The 20,670-nt window shown below is 40.4% G+C and overlaps 1 protein-coding gene across 3 annotated transcripts in view; it reads left to right on the top strand.

Moving 5' to 3' along the window:
- TENM1 (teneurin transmembrane protein 1) overlaps positions 1–20,670 on the top strand; it is a 911,501-nt gene that overhangs the window by 726,088 nt on the left and 164,743 nt on the right. For all 3 annotated transcript variants that reach the window (XM_061409574.1, XM_061409573.1, XM_061409572.1), the window contains one exon: positions 18,952–19,071. In XM_061409574.1, the coding sequence (XP_061265558.1) occupies positions 18,952–19,071 (120 nt within the window). The remainder of the gene's footprint in view (positions 1–18,951; positions 19,072–20,670) is intronic.

Below are 20,670 nucleotides of genomic sequence, written 5' to 3'. Positions count from 1 at the left end.
AAAAAAAAAAAAAACATGGAAAGTATTTGTCCGGGACCACTTGTCTACATCCCACCCACACAGTCACATCCTGGTCGGTATTATCAGTCCCTGAGAAAAGCTCGGTCAAGAGTTTATATTGATCTGAGTGACAATTGACGTTCAGTCTTCACCCCTGTGCACAGTAGGAAAGGGGTAAAAAAGACATGCATGGAAATTTAAAACAGTCAACATCCTTCTCCCAAATTGTATGCCAGAACTATTATTGAAACTTAAACATTTCTCATTATGTTTATTTTTCTTTCTTCTTGATCTGTTATTTTTTGTTTTGTTTTTTAAATTTTGTATTATTTATTTGGCCGCACTGGGTCTTTGTTGCCATGCACCAGCTTTCTCTGGCTGTGGCGAGCAGGGGCTGCTCTCTGTTGTCGTGCACAGGCTTCTCATTGCAGTCATTCTTCTGCTGTGGGACGCAGGCTCTAGGTGCGTGGGTTTCAGGGCTTGTGGTGCGTGGGCCCCGTAGTTGTGGCTCATGGGCCCTGGAGCATGTGGACTTTGATAGTTGTGGTGCACAGGCTTAGTTGCTTCTCATTATGTTTACTATGTGCAGTTCTAACCTTTTAAAGCTTTAAACAGAACCCCAAACTCAAATGCTCATGCACCACAAGAAAGACCTTCTCTGCCAGGGGATCTAGTCAAAGTTTGCCTTCTTCCAAGAGACTCAGTCATCTCCATTTTGAAGTATCTCCCCCAGTTCAATAACAAGTCTGGGGTGATTTCAAATGGCTGCAGTCAAAGTATTTATTTAGATAGTAGATGCTTCACTTTCACTTTTCACTTTCACGCATTGGAGAAGGAAATGGCAACCCACTCCAGTGTTCTTGCCTGGAGAATCCCAGGGACGGGGGAGCCTGGTGGGCTGCCGTCTCTGGGGTCACAAAGAGTCAGACACGACTGAAGCGACTTAGCAGCAGCAGCAGATGCTTATTTATTGCACTCCAGAGGAACAAAGGAAACAAAAAACCTTCATGCTTAAGGAAATTCAGTCGAAACGAAGAAAAGAAGGTAAATGAAACTTCCATGACATGGAGATACATATTTAAATGATTCACTGAACTCAAGTACAGGGAGAAAGTCAGGACCTGAGAGAGACAGGAGCCAAGTTATTGTGACCCAGAGGAGGGCATTTGAGCAATAAACTTAGAAAAGTGAAGAGAAATTCCAGCCCCTGTGGTTCGGCTTCATGCTTCAGCAGTGTTTGCCAGCCAGTCGCAGAGTGAACAAACCTATTATTTGTGGTGCTTAATGCCCTTCTCCTCCTCCTGGCTTGATTGAGTTTTTCTTATTCTTTTGTAAAAGCCTCCAAGTTATCAAGTAGCTCTGAAAGTCGCATTTGAATTCAGAACTACGGTCTCCTTCACCCAGTGGTCTCAGCTCTGACACACATCTCTAATCTGTCAGAAAAGGGAAATAGTTGAGGACAAGCAATCTAACTATATTTCCTCTAAAAAATCAACACGTAATACAGTGTTATTCAGAGTATCTCTGGATAAAATAAATCCAACTCTGATCATGTAGAGTATAAGTAATAATAGTTATAAGCTCTTACATCTCTATTGTACTTTTTAGTTTGTGCAGCTTTCAAACAAACATTCTTTCCTTGTATCCTCACGGTATCCCTGTGAAGTAGGTATTGTCCTGGTGCATTTTATATATGAGGAAACTGAGGTTCAGAGAGATTAAATGATTGTCCAACATCACACAGCCAATAGCCTTGTTTTGTAGCAACTCTTTTCTTTTAATTAGAGGATAATTGCTTTACAATGTTGTGTTGGTTTCTGCCATAGGACAACACAAATCAGCTGTAAGTATGTATGTGTATATCACCTCCCTCTTGAGCTTCTCTCCTACCCACCCCCTATCCCACCCCTCTAGGCTATCATGGAGCACAGGGCTGAGCTCCCTGTATTTTATAGTGGCTTCCCACTAACTGTCTATTTTACACACGGTAGTATATATATATATATGTATGTATGTCAATGCTACTCTCTCAGTTCATCCCACATTCTCCTTCCCCTTGTGTCCACAAGTCCGTTCTCTACATCTGTGTGTCCATTCCCGCTCTGCAAATATGTTCATGAGTACCATTTTTCTAGATCCCATATATATATACACTAATATACAGTGTTTGTTTTTCTCTTTCTGACTTACTTCACTCTGTATAACAGGCTCTAGCTTCATCCACCTCACTAGAACTGACTTAAATTCACTCCTGTTATGGCTGAGTAATATTCCATTGTATAAACGTACCACATCTTCTTTATCTATTCATCTGTCAGTGGACATCTAGGTTGCTTCCATGTCCTGACTATTGTAAATAGTGCTGCAATGCACATTGGGACACGTGTGTCTTTTTCAGTTATGATTTTCTCATGGTATATGCCCAGTAGTGGGTCACATGTTAGTTTTATTCCTATGCAGTAACTCTTGTTTTCTTTCTGTTACACCACTGCTGCCTCATTTCAACTTGTTTTTAAATAAGCCAAGTGACTGAGATCTAATTTATACAGGATGAATGACAACTGGTTGAATGACATCTGGAAACCAGGCAATATTGTAAAACCCACCTCATTTGAACACATTTCAATGATATTTCGCTGATATTATTTACAAAGTTGAAGCCACTGTTAATGAACTTCTTGGTAGAACAACTGGTAAAATGGGCCTTTTGCTACATGTAAATTATTATTAAGCACTTCTTTTGTGTCAGGTCTCATACTAAACTTTTACATGTGTTATTTAATCCTTACAAAAACCTGATATGGTAGGTACCATTGTGATCCCCACTTTTGGGGTAACAAAACAATAACTGAGTTATCAAGTTGCTTGCCCAAGGTCACAATCAGTGAGTGTCAGAGCCAGGATCTGAACGCAAGCAGATTCATACTGAGAGCCAGACTTCTACACCACTATGTTGAGCCACTTTGGCTCCTTAGAGAGCTGGGCTAAAGACTTTTGGTCCTTATACATATCTGACTGTGGGGTTGCTCTCCTCAGACAGATCTAGAACACAGGTACTGTAATCAGGGAATCCAATCTGCTCTTAGGTTTTTGCCACATAATTGAGTGATAGCTGGGGAGGCAGATGAAGAAATCATTGCTGAGGGGCTCATTTGCCTACTGGCAAACTGTGAGCCGCACGGAGGACTTGCTGCTGAGTGTGGCCACCATCAGAGGCCTGTGAGTTAAAGATGGTGGCATATAGGTGAGTAACTGTTGCAAGGATGCATAAAGGTTAAATAGCTGTTCATCCTTGTGCATCCAAGTGAGACTGGCTTTCTTGCTGTGAGTTCTCTGCACTGGTATGTGAGAGCACATGGAACGTGGACCTCATGTGCCTCCGATGGTGTGATGTCACTGGCAACATGCCATTTGCCCACAGTAGAGTCTCCCAGCAAGCCTGGCAGTTACCGCTTTTTCCTTAAATACACTTTACCCTGTAGCCTGAGTTTCTTTCTTTTTTTTCAACTGACTCCAAACATGACTACAAAGTAAATGACATATTCTGCACGCCCTGTATGACTTATTACTTTTTAATAATGTAAATAGGTGAACAGAAGCATTATTGATCTTCAGTGTCTAAGCATTTAATCACTATTAATAATGTAAAAGGTTTTTATAAATATGTAAAAACAAGAGTACATTAAACTAAACGACAGCAGTAATTTGCAAAGCCAGACATTTCACTCGCCATCACTAATGGAGAAGTGCATTTAAAAAACAAAATCCTACCGGGGTTAGTGCAACCGCTGACAGCAAGGTCTGGCCAAACTCATTTGTCTGTTTTGTAGCCACAAGAGGCTGATCCACACATCAATCCACGTCTAGTGTCTACATCAGGCCTTACTTACTATCAGCCCACAGCTGTATTTTGTTTGGCCCAACATTTAGAAACTAAGAGATCTAACATAAAAATTGGAATGTCTTCATTCTCTAGAAAATTGACAAAATTTGACATCTCTGGTGTAGGTGTTCCAGAGTTGAGGGCCAGCCACCCCTCTGGAATGTCAATGGCATGCCTCTCTAGCTCACCAGTCACTGGTTCCCTTGCTCCTGGCTCAACTCCTGCACTTTTAAAGTCCTGCCTGACCCTCTTGGCATTTGAGTTTGTAACATCTGGACTACACAGCTTCTCTAGCTGTCCGTGGAAAGACCTCAAGTGTTTTGTTTTTTTTTACTTTCTGATCTGTTTCCCTGAGAGTCTGTAAAAATCCTATCTTAACTAAGAGGAAAAAAAGTGACTGAGCGTGAACTAGAAATCAGATTAATGGAAGGATATTTCCACCAATATTTCACTAAGGGGCCTGCGTGCACCTCATGAGTAAGTTGATAGACACTCTGCCTCACACTTTAGGCTAATAGACTCCCAGGTCCCACCATAGTGGAAACAAAACGTCCACTTTCTGTGAGAAAGATGTGGATATTAAGAGGCACTTTACTATTATGTTCGTCACTTAGAGTAAGTTTTAAGAACAATCTGAAGATCTTAAAATTTGCAGCGCTGCTGCTGGGTGTGGTTGTGGCAGTCTGATGCATCTGCTTCTTCTGGAATCCTTAGCCCAGTTGAAAAGCACTAAGCACACGAGGGCTTCCCTGGTGGCTCAGGGGTAAAGAATCCGTCTGCAGTGCAGGAGACACAGGTTCAATCCCTGGGTCAGGAAACTCCCCTGGAGGAGGAAGTGGCAACCCACTCTACTATGGCCTGGAGAATCCCATGGACAGAAGAACCTGGTGGGCCACAGTCCATGGGGTCACAAAAGGTCGGACACGACTGAGCAACTAAACAAAAACAAAGCCCATGACAGTGGTGTTGCTGCTGCTGCTGCTGCTGCTAAGTCGCTTCAGTCGTGTCCGACTCTGTGCGACCCCATTGATGGCAGCCCACCAGGCTCCCCCATTCCTGGGATTCTCCAGGCAAGAACACAGGCTACAAAATGAAGAGGTTGAGCAGGGTGATAGGTTTCTTCTAGTTCTAACTTTCTGTGAAGTTGCTGTATTTTAAATTCTTGTGCCACTCTGGGATGTGCAGTACAGAAGCTCTGAACCATCCTCACTGCTAAATCTGGTTTCTGTGAGGACAAGGATCAAGTCTGATTTGTTCTCTTGTTTTGATTATCTATCACTGTATAGCAAACTCCTCCAAAATATAGCGGATTAAAATAATTGGTGATGATTAGATTTCTTGATTCTGTGGGTTAGAAAATAAGGCAGGGGAAAAAAGGAAAGGAAGGAAGGATAAGAAATTCTGACAGGGTGTGGCCAGGATGACTTGTCTTTTCTCCATGATACTTGGGCTTTCAGCTAATCTAATTCAACTGGGAGCTAGAAGAGCTGGCTAGCCTCCAGGAATCCCTCTTCCTGCTTAAATCCTCTCCATTCAGGCTTCCTATGGGAGGGCAGCCTATAGGTTGGCAGCCAACCTTGAGTTTGTCTGAGCTCAGAACTCCAAGTTGGAGTATTCCAAGAGACAGGAACCAGAAGGTGCCAGTCTCTTAAGACCTGGATCCAAAATCACACAAGTGTCACTTGTGTTATATACTGTGTATTAAAGTAGTCACAGAGGTTGTTCAGATTCAAAGGGAGGGTCATAAATCCTACCTTTTACTGAGAGAAGTATCAAAGAATGTATGACCATCTTTAATCTACCACACCACCATATCCCCAGATTCTAACACAGGATTTGGCAGAAAAGAGGTTAAAAAAAAATGAGTGGATGGGTGAGTGACATAGATGCAGTGATATTGAAGTGCTCTTCTCATATTTACTAATGAAAAACTCATTTTCATTGCCTAGAACACACAGATGATATTAGGACCTCAAATTAGTTAATTCCCAAATGTCGGAGCAGCCTAAAGGTAAGGTTACTGTTCTCCAAATAGCACAGGAACAAATTCATAAAAGATGAAGTGATTATATAACAGTAGCAAAGTAATTACTCTTGTTGTTTTTTTTTTAACTTATGAGACATTCCACCACTGGCAGAGCCTATCCATAATTGACATCATTTATAACTCTGTGTAACCATCAATAATGCTCTCTGCCTTCAGTGGGCTTGATAATCAAAACTTAGAACCAAGAAAAAATTAGAAAATAATGAGCAGTATCAGGGAGTCAGTAGGAAGACTGCTGTGAACTGGCTCTTTGGAGTGAACTGGAAGACAACTGGAACTTTGGTGTTCCAGCTCATGAGAAAACCCAAGATAAGCACCCCAAAACAAACTGAGGTGCTGCAAATGCCTTGAGTATGGCCTTCTTGGATAACTCTTTATTTACCCGAGTCCTTCCCTTCCTTTATGACACTTCCCTCCATAATGAAATCTTGATGCACACACCTGATTATTCATGATACCAGGTAACAGCCATAATTACTTATCATAACTTATTTAATAAAATATGTTTTTCTGCACTTAGTTGATTTGGGAACATATACCATGTAAAATCCTGTGAATGGCAAAATGAGTTATTAAATCAAGACTGAGGTTAAGGGAAAGGCTCTAGGAAGATGATCGTTGCTGCAGAAGTTGCTGATCTCAGATTAGACTAAAGACTTAAGAATAACCATACTCGACAGATACAAATTATTGTTTTTGAAGTGTACATTTTACTGATACATTAATATTCCAGAGTTACTGAGGATTTTAAATTTCTCTGCAATATTTACCAAAGTCCTCTACTCTCCCTAATGTAATCTAATATCCTGCTATCAACTCATTTTTACAAAATGATGAAGATATGTGTTCACTCCTTTATTCAACAGATATTTCTTGAGTCACCCACTCTGTGCCAGGAACTGTGGAGATGGGGGTAAACAAAAGAAACAGGGTCCCCTTATTCACAGAATTCCCTTTACATTCCAGTGGGGGAAGCAGTCAGAATTTCATGTAAATACATAAAAAAATAAATTAATTATAAATTTTAATAAATTCTGTGGATTATGGAACATCAAGTAGCTTGGGGTTCATCAACTCAGAGTCCCAAATTCTGCTGCTTTGCTGAAGTAGACAGGTAACCTAAATGGATGTAAGAGAAGACATATTCTATCAAATGAGACAAAGTCATTAAACAATTTCAGAAGGGAGACTGACCTGGAAGTTTTCAGCAGTCATTCAGAGATGTGACTAATTGAGTCAGGTGAGCATGAAGAGCTGCTAAAATGGACACTCACAGGAGTCTATTGGTGACTTGCAAGAAAAAATTCAAAGCTTATTTGGACAGTGAGCAGCTTAACTATTTGCAAGATGTTTCATCCTATGACATCTGGAGCTATAAATAATTTTTAATACAATTTGGAATGTTTGTGTTAGATTAATTCAAGGGGAAAAAACAATCACCCCAAAAAACTCCCATTCACCACAGTGAAAAAATGTCCCCATTAACCATACTTTGGCATCATTTGTAATGATAGATCCTACAATTTCTTTCAAGATAATCCATATTTGGGGAAGATTAATCATTTCATCTTGAGATTGATGAAAATGACAGTGTTGACTTGGTTCGTGTATTGGCCCTGTCCTAGGCTCCGGACTACAGCGGACAAATTGGCTTCCCTGGTGGCTCAGACGATAAAGAATCCACCTGTAATGCAGAAGACCCTGGTTCACTCCCTGGGTTGGGAAGATCCCCTAGAGGAGGGCATGGCAACCCACTCCAGTATTCTTACCTGGAAAACTCCATGGACAGGAGCCTGGCAGGCTGCAGTCCATGGGGTTGCAAAGAGTCAGACACAGCTAAACGACTAAGCACATATAGTCCAGTGAAGAAAACTGACAATAATGAAAAAGGTAAATGTCAGGTAGGAATAGGTACTGTCGACTGAGGTAAAGAAAGGTTAGGGACAAAAAGTGACCATTTTAGACAGAGTGGTCTGGGAGATCCTCTCTGGGGAGATGACACTAGAGCTGAGACCTCATAGTATTTATCTATATGTTAGTTGATTGTGACATGAACATTTCCTGCCACGTGGACCCTTGTGCAGTAGCCTATCACACAATCCAGAGCCTGGCTGTCACTTGTAGGGGCCCACTGAATCAGGATCCTGTGGCCTTGTGTGAAACAGAAAGGTAGAACAAACCTTTCTCAAGGAACTACTACACACTGGTTACTGTACCAGGTTTTCCTGATAAGTGGATGGGGTGCCTGTCCTCTAGGACTATTGAGAAAAGCTGACTACTTCGGACAAACTGAATAGCCTCCAGAAAGAGAAATCAGCAACAGCCATTGACCATTTAGTTATGAAAAGAAAAAAAAAAAATAGCAGATCTTCATCCATTAGTGTTTGACCCTAAAAGAAATCAAATATATAGAAACTGTGTCCTGATTTGGAATTATGAAAAAGAAAAGATAAGAAAACTTTATATTTTAGAATATTTATAAGAAATGCAATGTTATTGCAATACTAAAGCATTCATTGAGGACTTCCTTGGTGGGCTTCCCTGATGACTCAGATGGTAAAGAATTTGCCTGCAATATAGGATACCCAGGTTTGATCCCTGGGTTGGGAAGATCCCCCAGAGAAGGGAATGGCAACCCACTCCAGTATTCTTGCCTGGAGAATCCCATGGACAGAGGAGCCTGGCAGGCTACAGTCCATGGGGTCACAAAGAGTTGGACATGACTGAGTGACTAATACTTTCAGTTTCACTTGGTGGTCCAATGATAAGGAATCTGCCTTGCCAGTGCAGGGGACGTGGGGTTGATCCCTGTTCTGGGAAGATCCCACATGCCTAGGAGCAACTAATCCCATGCACTACAACTACGTTGAAACCTGTGTACCCTAAAGCCCATGCTCTGCAACGAGAGAAGCACGGCAGTGAGAAGCCCATGCACCTCAACTAGTAGCTCCCACTCCACTCACTGCAACTAGAGAAAGCCTGAGTGCAGTAACAAAGACCCAGCACAGCCAAAAATAAATTAATTAATTAAAATTTAAAAAGCATTCATTGAATTAACATTCACAGTCTATGTACAGGTCTTCCCCCAGAAGGTTTGTGACATAATCATTCGTAATTTTGCTGAGGAACAAATTTGAATCCATATGTTTTGTGTTTAACTTTTTCATGAATCTAGTAGTTATGGACCTCCAAGTCTATTTACATATGGCAAATCTGTGTGTATTTTTAATTTTAAGAATATGAAAGACATTATACCATGTATACAACTAGGGGTTGGTAAACACACAATGCAACAGTTGCTGAATAAATTGAATAAACTAAGGACTGACATGTATACCTGTGATGGATTCATTTTGATATTTGGCAAAACTAATACAATTATGTAAAGTTTAAAAATAAAATTAAAAAAAAAAAATAACTAAGGACTGAGGAAATCTCTTTCTAGAGCATCAGCACCTGCCAATGTCTGTATTCACCTTTCTTTCTAAAGGGAGGCACTGCACATAACCTGCCCACATTTGGAAAAGGAACCCGAGTGGTTTGGCTCTGCCATGATCCCTTGTGATTCTGTCTTCCCACATTACTTTTCCTAAGCAACCTCCTTTGCTTATCACTTGTGCAGTTGTTGTCCCAAGTGAGAAGTTAGATTGTTGCTACTTGCTAATAAAGCACTTTGATCTCGTTTATGTGAAAGGTGTTACACCTGTGAAGATGGGAACTCCTGATTGTTCAGTGAACTATTTTATCTAATGCTAAAGTTCAGGAAACACATGTTCAAGACACATTTAAAAAATTACAAAGTGCTGAAGGCTCCAAGATTTATAGTGCTGACTAGCTCTTGAAATCAGCAGTCAACACCTAAAGGTACCAAAAAAGAAAGAATGTGCGACTTTCACTTCTTTGCAAGTTCTTGAGCGAAGAAATCCAACAAATCTTTAAAAAGCCGTTCAATTGGTTACTTGTGATATTTTGAAACTCAGATGTCCTGAGGTCCTTAATAACAGTCATTAGTAATGCCCAGTAGCTGTCTACAACTTATCTCAGTGTGAATAGGTGTTTTCTAATATTTTATCTTACTGCAAAGTTAAGATCGAAAGGCTCAAATCCTTAGTACCTACTTCTCAGCCATATGATCTGCGTGAAGTGACTTTAGCTGGTTCTGTCATCTAAACTTGTCCCTAGAGAGGGCAGAGTAAATGCTAGTTTATGGAGAAAGAATAAATGACACAGTGTGGCATATCCACTATACACCCTGCACGTAGAAAGTGCCCAGCAGTTGGTAAAGGTCTACAAAGTAGTGATATCCTATGGATAGCACCATCTTTGTGGGTGAGCACTTTCTTTTCCTTTGTAGCCACATCATTTACATCTTCTCTTTAAAATGCTACAGCTTAGGCCCTTGAGAGTCCAGGTCAAAAGACCTCCACCAATTCTGCCACTTAATAGCTGTATTATCTTAAGCAACATTTTTCGACCTCTTTGAATCCATTTCCTCATTTTTTAAAACAGGCTATTAGTCGCACCTACTCAGGGCTATATTGATGGTAAGTGAAATAAAATAAGGAAGGTGCCTTGCATGGTACCTGACTCATAGTAAGTGCTTAATGAATGTCTTATTTATATAAATACATATATTCATATTGTATATTTGTATATATTATATGCATTTATATATATAAATATAGATATCAGGGTACATAATATAATTTGAAAGGTCAAGTTCAAAAGGCAGTCACTTTACTGGGTTATTTTATTGTTCCAGTATCTTCATGAGCTGATTAGGAATAAGGCAGGGAAGAACTATTAGTCTCACTTTCCATAAGCAACAAACGAGGCTGAGAGTAATTCCATTTCTTAGGAAAAGTCACATCGATGATTATTAACGAGCCAGAGCTAGCACTGGGGTGGACAAAGTTAGACCCCACTTTTTCCTCCTGGAGGGAAGAGTAATCCATGGCCAAGCTATAGCCAACAAGACAGACTTGCCCTGTATTTAATGACTATCCATTATTTGAAGGGCAGATTCACAGAGAAGTGACAGGAAAGGTTAATGAGGTTAATAAAACCCCATCAGGCTGATTACAAAGATAAAACCATTTGAGTAATGTATAAAACAAGCCAAAAACAAACCAACCAAAAAAATAAAATAAAACTTGAGATTATTCAAGGGTTGCAAGGGCTTCCAGGACACATATTTCAGGATTCAAATTCTGGACAAAAATAATCATGTGTCTAAATGAGGCAAATCGGTACTTTCACAGCCCTGAAAAATGTGACTGTGTCGTCAGTTTTCTTATTGCTTCAAAACACTTGATCTCTTTCCCATTACTTTCGGGATCTCAGGCATCCAAAGCAAGCCTACTTTTGACAAGCAATTACCAGGGCAGATGGGAAAATAGCCACCCTACCTCAGGGGGGTGCCCCCATTTTGTTTTACTTGAAACATCACTAGCCATGAGGAAAATAATTCTGCTTAAAAAACTTATCTGCATTTTCCATAGCACCACGTTTCCCAAAGTCCTAGAATGTTGGTGGGTAATGCTCCTACCTAGCTGCTTTTAATGTTACCCAGTTAGTAGGTATTATTTATTTGGACTAGTGACCAACTGAGTAGGATTAAATCAGCCAGTTCTATTTAAGTAAAAACTAATGAGATTTTACTGGGTTTGCATCTGAACATTCACTGCATTCACATTTTCAGAACATGAAAACAGGTTTATGCTGTAACATTATATGTTTTCATGGTGCTGTACCAGCTTAGATAACTTATATCAAAAAAACAGTATGTGATAATCATATGGTTTTTATTTTTCAATTTGTTAATGTGGTGTATTACATTTGATACATGGCGAAACCAATACAATATTGTAAGGTTAAAAAATAAAATTAATTTAAATAAAATAAAATAAAATAAACAGTATGTGATATGTGGAAACCCCCAGATACCCAATATCAGAGCCTTCAAATATATGTGAGTTATGAAATACCAAATTGTAATTACATGGTTGTAGATAAAGGAAAAAATGGGGTTAGTGTTCATAAATTAAGTATTTGAGGAGGACTATTCATTCATCCTTCCCAATCACAGGGGTACTATTTAATTCCCTGAAGTAGTCAATTATCAAACAAAACTCTCATGATGAAGTCATAGAACGCTGGCTTCTAATAAATGAACTGTAAGACATCTATCTGTCACACATGAACCTCAAAGTGGTCTCTGAAACACTTGAAGTAGTGCTGTGGGATTGGTTGGAAATATTTTGCAACTTCACATAAAGATATTTGAGCTGAAATTCAGTGGAGCTTTGTTGAGCACATGCTATGTACACAAGGCACTAGGAAGGACACAGAAGAAAATCACACTGCCCTTGCCCTGGAGTGACTATCTAATAAGAAAGACAGACCTATAACTCCTACCCAGGATAGGCTGTGACACATGTAGTAGCACGGATTCGGCGCTGAGAAAAATGAAAGTGAAAGTCGCTCAGTCGTGTCCTACTCTTTGCATGGACTATAGGCCATGTAGTCCATGGGATTCTCCAGGCCAGAACACTGGAGTGGGTAGCCTTTCCCTTCTCCAGGGATTGAACCCAGGTCTCCCACATTGCGGGCAGATTCTTTACCAACTGAGCTCTCAGGGAAGCCCAAATATAAAAGCTTTTATTCATTGTGTGCCACCATGGATACGAGGGTATCATTAGCCCTTTGTCCCAACTGCTCAGAGGTATTTGTGTTCTAGGAGGGCCCCCCAGAAGCAGCGGTCATTTAGCCCAAATGACACAATCTACAGCTGTGGAACCTTATGATATAATAAGCCTGTGGAGAAGATGTCGGGAGAACCATTAAAGCACGCCTCACAGGCAGCAGATTTCTGTCCCTTGGAGACTTGAGCCAACTGACAACTCATAGAAGAATTTACAAGGCAGGATTCCAGTGCCAGTGAGCAGAGGATCCACATGGCCTCTCCCAGCTCAGCCTTTCTCAATTCTGCCTCTTGACCAGAGCTGTCAGCTGTGGAAAGGATTTCATCTGTTCCTGTGGAGAAAACAACCTCACCTGCCCACCTGCTGCCAGACCCCCCACTGGCCAGGCCTTGACTTGGGACACTACCCTTCAAAGGTTCTTACGCTCCTGTTGGCAGCAAAAGCAAATAGCTCTAACTTCCCGAGCCCTTCAGCCTCATTTTCCTTATGAAAGATTTTAATCAGAAATACAATGCAGTAAATTACATCTTCTTTCAGCAATTTAGTTTTCAGCGTTGTTTTTCAAACCAACTTCTGTGCTTGAGGTTAATGTTTTCGCCTGAGATGTTGAATGAATATTGGAAATTTGACATTGAAGACAAAAGGCAACAAATAAGGGAAAAGGAAAATGGAACCCAGAGTTTATTGAAGGCTAGGGATAATTTGACTATGCCACGAAAATAGCAAATACAGAATGAATTAGACCTTTTGCATCAGAACTATCTAACAAGCAGCTTGTTAGCTCAATAAGGCTCTCGGTAAAGTGTATTCGGACTTACATTTCCCAAGATGCCCTGTTCTTCAAACCAAACTCCCAACATCTAGAGGATTCAGCATTTAGTTAAAGGGAGAAGCAGTTCCTTTGAGGTTGCTGCTTTAGCATAGTGACAGCCGGTAGACAGCTTGGCAGCAGTCTGTATTCTCCAGAGAGCAAGAAAAGAGATACTTGTGAGGGGTGATCTTCCCCATACGTGTTTTTAAAGTCACTTTGGACATGTTCATCCAAGTTCAAGTTATCTTGCTGTAACCCACCACAGCAGAGAGAGGTCCTTGTTTCTAAAGGTTGAAGGAAGCAGAGTCTTCCTTCAAGTCTGAATCAAAGAACAAGAGCCCCAGGGAAAGATGGAGAGCATGCAGCACCCGCCTCTAAGAGTACACACACACACACACACACACACACACACACACAACACAACACAAAAGACAGTCGCACTGGGCACATACATGCTATACACATTTGCAGTGACAGCTTCGTGACAGTTCAGACAGTAATTTCTGGTGTCTCATTTCAAAGGTTCAGAAGAGTTCCGAGTATTATTTAATTGAAAATGTTTCAGAAAAAGGTCCTTGAAAGATTAGGACTCACGTCGAGGGTTGTTTTCACGTGGCAAAAATTTCAGAGTTCAAAATGTTTCCTTAGAACAGACCAAGGACAGGCCAAGGATGACTGCCTCATTTAAAGGGTGATTTGAAGAAGCTTGGGGTTTCCCTGGTGGCTCAGACAGTAAAGAATCTGCTTGCAATGCAGGAGACGCAGATTCGATCCCTGGGTCGGGAAGATCCCCTCATGGAGGAAATGGCAACCCACTCCAGTATTCTTGCTTGGAGGATCCCATGAACAAAGGAGCCTGGCAGGCTACAGTCCATGAGGATCAAAGACTTAACTGAGCAACTAACACTTTCACTTTCACTTTTTGGAGAATCTGGAGAGGAAACATGGAGGCAGCACAATGCACAGGACAGAAAACACAGAAAGTAGGATTCTGGGGTTACCAAAGTCAGACCCCGGGCATACCCACCTCACTGCTTCAGCAAGGATCTAATCTAGGAAAAACATGAATTATTCAGGCTGCCTTGGATATGAGAAGCATACACAAACAGATTATACACATGCGGGAGAAACTACATTTTGGTGGCTGTGTAAATCAGGAAAAATAAAGCAGCTACAAGGCTACCATCCACAATTATGAAGAAAATTGAGTTTAGAAGCTGGGAGCACACAAAATGGCAGTTGAGCTGTACGAAGTGGCACAACACACCATATTTGCCAAGAATATATCTGGAGTTCCCTAAGGGCCATCTGGAGCTGCAGCAACCTGGGAAAGTGAGCAGACTTGAGAGCATTCATTCTGAAATGGAGAGTTTGCCTGAAAACATTTTTTCCTAGGTTTCTGCCTGCAGTGCCAGTTCAAATTACTGCCAATTAAAAAAGAACACTTTAATACTGTCCTGCTGCTGCTGCTGCTAAGTCGCTTCAGTCGTGTCCGACTCTGTGTGACCCCATAGACGGCAGCCCACCAGGCTCCCCTGTCCCTGGGATTCTCCAGGCAAGAATACTGGAGTGGGTTGCCATTTCCTTTTCCAATGTATGAAAGTGAAAAGTGAAAGTGAAGTCACTCAGTCGTGTCCGACTCTTCGCGACCCCATGGACTGCAGCCTACCAGGCTCCTCTGTCCATGGGATTTTCCAGGCAAGAGTACTGGAGTGGGTTGCCATGCCTTCTCCGAATGCTGTCCTGAAATTTAGACAATTTATACTGATGCAGGATGACTGATTTGGTCAAAGATTATAGTAAGTACTAGTAATCCAGGAATAAAAAGAGCTAAGAGTTATTCTTGTGAAAAACAGATGACATGAAGTGTGTAAATAATGGGAGCAAATGCAGCAAGATACAGGGAATCTTAGAACATTTAAAGTCTAATACATTACAAAGAGAGTTCAGTGCTGATAAATGTGGAATAATAAGTTTTATGGGGCTTTATCATATGCTGTAAGTTCGTGTGGGTCATAAAATATGAGGAATAAAAAAAGTAGGGGAGTTCAAAGACAAGTCTGCACATTATTTATGAATGATGAAGAGTGAAATGAATGAGAAGAAGAACAGGTAGACAATGTCTGGAATAATGATGACTTTGATGAGTCATTATCACACAAATCCATGTGCTTCATAAAATATGAGGAATATTAAAGAGCAGAGGAGTCAAAAGACAAGTCTACTCAGAATGAGATACAGAATGAAGGAAGAGAGGAATACAAGAGAAATGCACAGGATAATGATAACTTTTATGAGACTTTCACTCACCAGCCTGGATCCTTCATAAATATAAGCTGTATAGAAAATAAAAGAACAGCAAAGAGAAGAGACAGGCCTGTGTCTGTCATAAAATATGGACAAATAATGTCAACTAGACTTGACAAAATAAAAACAAAAATAATTGAGCCTAGTACAGCTGTGGGAAGACACACTATATAGATTAATGTGAACAAATAAAATAAGCGAATGTAGAATTGTCTTGCCAACAGGGAATCAGCAACCACCTAGGAAGGCATCATTGCTGAAAAGCCCACCTTGCTAACTGGTAAAGCCTTGGCAAGTTCATAAATACCCCCATCACACTCTCCAAAAAGCTATCAGCATGTAGGCTCAGGAGGCAATGCTGTGCTGATTTTCAAATGGAGGTGGCCTCCCAAATGTCCCTCTGTTCTCAACCCCTCTGGCTCCAGTCCATATGTAGTTTGCAGGAGATTTTCTCAGCTGGTTTCTACTTAATCTATACCTAGTTTGTCAAATTTTGGTTTGTAAAGATATTCAAAGGGTTACTGTGTAAAACTAAAGACATCCTTCTCTTTTCATTTCTTGTTACATTGGATTTAAAAACAGGGACCAGATCTGTCAGAATTAATTCAAAATCCAGAATTCAGTGCCTTTCAAATGTCTTCTCTATTAGAAAAAAAATGGGATTTCAAGATCTCAAAATTTCAAAATCTCCACAAAAAGGAACTAGAGGAATCAGATAAGGCAAAGCAAGTGCCAATGTGCCATTTGCATGCCATTCAGAATCATTATTTATAGAATTCATAAGACGGACAGCTCACTAGTAAGAGGAAAGCCACTGATTCATATCAGAACTAGGAATGTTGGCCTGAAGAGCTCAATAAAAGCACTAAGAGCATCAATTATACTAGCTTAAATTTGTTGTTGTTGTTTAGTTGCTAAGTCATGTCTGACTCCTTTGCAACCCCATGGACTGTAGCACACCAGGCTCCTCTGTCCATGGTATTTCCCAGGCAAGAATACTGGAGTGGGTTGCCATGCCCTCCTCCAGGGGATCTTCGAGACCCAGGCATCAAACCTGCATCTCCTGCATTGGCAGGCAGATTTTTTACCACTGAGCCACCTGGGAAGCCCAGCTTAGCTTTGTGCTATATTTAGTGGCTTATAGTTTGTGTTGGGGGAAGGCTTTAGATGATGCAGGAAACATCCTATTAGTATAACTTCTATCCCAGTTCCTGTGATTGCAATATTTTAGTAGTGATGTTTATTGGCTCTAACATATAACCCAAGCTTTGGCTGGTAACTGTCTTTTGCTTTCTCGGGGTACTTTTTTCTCTCTCTCTTGAATGAGCTTTTGTGGCCGAGAGCTTTTTTTTTTTTTTAATATAAATTAATTTATTTTAATTGGAGGCTAATTACAATATTGTATTGGTTTTGCCATACATCAACATGAATCTGCCACGGGTGTACACGTGTTCCCCATCCTGAACCCCCTCCCACTTCCCTCCTCATGACTTGATGATTCAAAGAATATATAATGCCAGGGTGAAATTACTATGATTACTTTGGAAAAGTCATGTTTGCCCAAATAACATGGCTCCTTTTAATCCAAGATTGAGCTTGCCTGGATACCCTGAATTTCGCTTTGTGGGAAAAAAAAAAAATTACATTGATGCCCTAGGAAAAGTCATTGCTCTTGCCCAACCTTCTTCAACCCTACTAGCTCCAGCTATAAAATGCACATTCTAGAGACTTCTTCCTCCCCACTGCCATGGTAATGACAGAGAAGTGAATACTCCATGCTTGTGGGTTGCCCATGAGCCCTCTTCTTAACTCCCAAGCTCCTAAACTTTGTTACAACTTGTTGGCCAGGCTAGACCTGAAAGTCTACTTGTTTTAGTGGACTGGGTCCCTGGGGGCCAGCACTATTAAGGGCTAGTCTAATGGAGTCCCCCATTTGGCAAGGATGAAACTCATTTGTTTAAAGGGAAAATCTGAAATATTTCATTTCACTCAGGTCAGAGAAACAGGGTCCATATATCACCAGGGACCATGTCTCTTTTGCCAACTTTAACTGTTAAAATTCATCCAACTAAGTCTGCTTTGTTAAAATTCTTTTTCCAATAAAAACAATTTGGCAATATGTATTTAGGGCCTAAAAAATGTTCAGATCAGATCAGTCTCTCAGTCGTGTCCGACTCTTTGCGACCCCATGAATCGCAGCAGGCCAGGCCTCCCTGTCCATCACCAACTCCCGGAGTTCACACCTATGTATATAAATACATAGAACATGCACTCAACACAATGTTACTGATGATTGCCTCTGGGGAAAAGACTAGGAACAACAGGAGCAGGGTGGTCAGCAGGGACTTTAATCATATCTACAGTGTATTTAGGTATTAACTAATTTTAGTTTTTATTAATTTTAATAAGAGAAAAGTATCTTTCCACAACTAGGACTACCTCCCAAGGAAATAATAAGAAATTCGATGTAGAAAAAATAAGAACTAAATATCCCAAAATAGGGGCTGTATTAAACAAGAAATACTGTTTTAGGGCTATATTATATAATAACAAAATGATATATTAAGGAATTTCTAATTATATTGGACAAAGTTCATAATATACCATGGGCTACGTTTAGTCGCTGACTTGTGTCCAACTCATTGTGACTCTATGGACTGTAGCCCACCAGGCTCCTCTATCCATGGGGATTCTCCAGGCAAGAGTAATGGCATGGATTGCCATGCCCTCCTCCAGGAGATTTTCCCAACCCAGAGATCAAGCCCAAGTCTCCTGCATTGCAGGTGATTCTTTACCATCTGAGCCACCAGGGAAGCCCAAGAATATTGGGTTGGGTTACCTATCCTTTCTCCAGAAGATCTTCCCAACCCAGGAATCGAACTGGGGTCTCCTGCATTGTAAAGGTGTATCTCCTGGTAAAGGCAGATTTCTTTACCAGCTGAGCTACCCGGGAAGCCCTAATAATATACTACCAACATTAAAATATCAGGATTCAGAACTATGCTGAGTATAATCCCAATTTATATCGGTAAAAAAGATATGCACACCCTCACCAAAATGTTACTAGAAGTGACTACCCATTGGTGAAATTACTGTTTTCTTTGTTATGCTTAACTGTGTTTTCTGTAGTTTCTCCAGCTTGGCTTCTAGAATCTAGTTTCAGGATGCTTTTATATTCGTCTTTCATCTTGTGTTGCAGGCGTGCTTGTGTGATCCGAGGCCAGGTGGTGGCTGTGGATGGAACCCCTCTAGTAGGGGTGAATGTTAGTTTCTTGCACCACAGTGATTATGGATTTACCATCAGCCGGCAAGATGGAAGGTAGGTCAACGTTGTTTCTGATCACTGTGAGGGGCCAATACTGACTTCTAGCCATTAGTCAAACCAGCGTTCAAATGATGCAGGCTTCATTAGCCTATCTTCCTTCAAGCTGCATCTAAAAAGTCATTGGTGTTATCTCCTCTATTCCCCATCTAAATCAAACCAAATTTCTCTTCTAAACCTGCACTATTACTCTCAAGTCTTCTTGAAACCCTAGCTATTTGGAAAGTTTTCTAGCCTTCATCTAGTTCCATTTATAAATCCAGCTTCAAAATCCAGTGAGATGATGCAGATAATAAAGTATTGTACATGTGGGCTGTTCTTTCATGATAGTCTCAATATAGTTCTGAAATAAAGCTATCCAAAAGGTTTCTGCCAAAGGTATACAATTCAACTGCATTAAGACATTTTTTTTTTAAATGTGTCCTGTCTAGTTTACTAGTGGCTGTACTGGATCAATGAGCACAGGCAGCTTAATCAATTCCCCCTTGATGTCCATGTAACCATAGTGATTAACCTTAAGCACCAATCAGCAAGCTTCTCTCTAAGGGCTTCCCCAGGTTCTCTGAGACCTGGGAAGCAAGACCACTAGTTAAATCTTCTCCTCCTGGAAAAGGATTTGCTCACAAAAAACATTTTTGTTGCCATCATTTAGGTAGACATTTATTCAGAATATTCGTCGATAGGCCCATGTGTCCAGCTTAAAGGTACCTATTTATGATTCTCAGGAACACTGTAATGATGGCTTTGAGGTACCCTAGTCTCCAGGTGGCTACCCTTAAAATGCCCTACTCATAACAAGTCGTTCAGTACTCACATAAAGAGACCTGTTGCCTTGAAGCTTTATCACAGTGTAAGAGACTATCTCATTTCAAGAGATAAAATCAAACCTTATTTTTAGTCCTAACCACTTCAGAATTGTTAATGGTTCAACGTGGGCTATGCTGACTTTATTTTTTCAACTGCCTCTCAAGAAAAGGCTTATAGAAATAGTTAGAGAAATTGTAAGGAAGAGTTTTAACCTACTTAAGAAAAATTGTTTTTAAGACTTTAGGAAATTATATGAATGATTTGGATGTAAATTGTATTGCTAATTATTAATGAGCCATCTATTCATTATAACGAGCTCAGCAGAACTACTCTGGGAGCAGCTAGTCTGAATATGTATGTGTGTGTGTGTGTGTATACACACACATACATATATATGCAATATAAAACTATATTTCCATTCAAATATTCTATAATCAGAGCTCTATACTAATTCAAATGGACTTTTCTCTCAGTTAGATTGAATGATGGAATTTTGGTAGTTCATGTACCAGTAGCTGGTATACAAAGCTGGTCTCTCCCTCGCCAGCATTTCAACCACGTACCAGAAATTTAGAAATGAAGATTATTTCTTTAAATAGAATATGCCTTCAGGGACATTTGTCTTCCCATGGAAAATGATGGGGCCTCAATTTTTTAGCTAGTATATAAAGGTTTCAGTGAATTATTTGATATTCAGAAAAGAACCTAAAAGAAATGTGATATCTAAAAAGACTATAAATTTGTTTCCAGTTTACAGAAAGCATTAAAGAGGGACCATTTGTGTTGTTA

The sequence above is a fragment of the Bos javanicus genome, chromosome X (genome assembly GCF_032452875.1).
Source record: "Bos javanicus breed banteng chromosome X, ARS-OSU_banteng_1.0, whole genome shotgun sequence".
NCBI classification, from domain to species: Eukaryota; Metazoa; Chordata; class Mammalia; order Artiodactyla; family Bovidae; genus Bos; species Bos javanicus.
The sequence above is the reverse complement of the archived record's forward strand: the minus strand, read 5'-3'. Positions and strand labels throughout refer to the sequence as shown.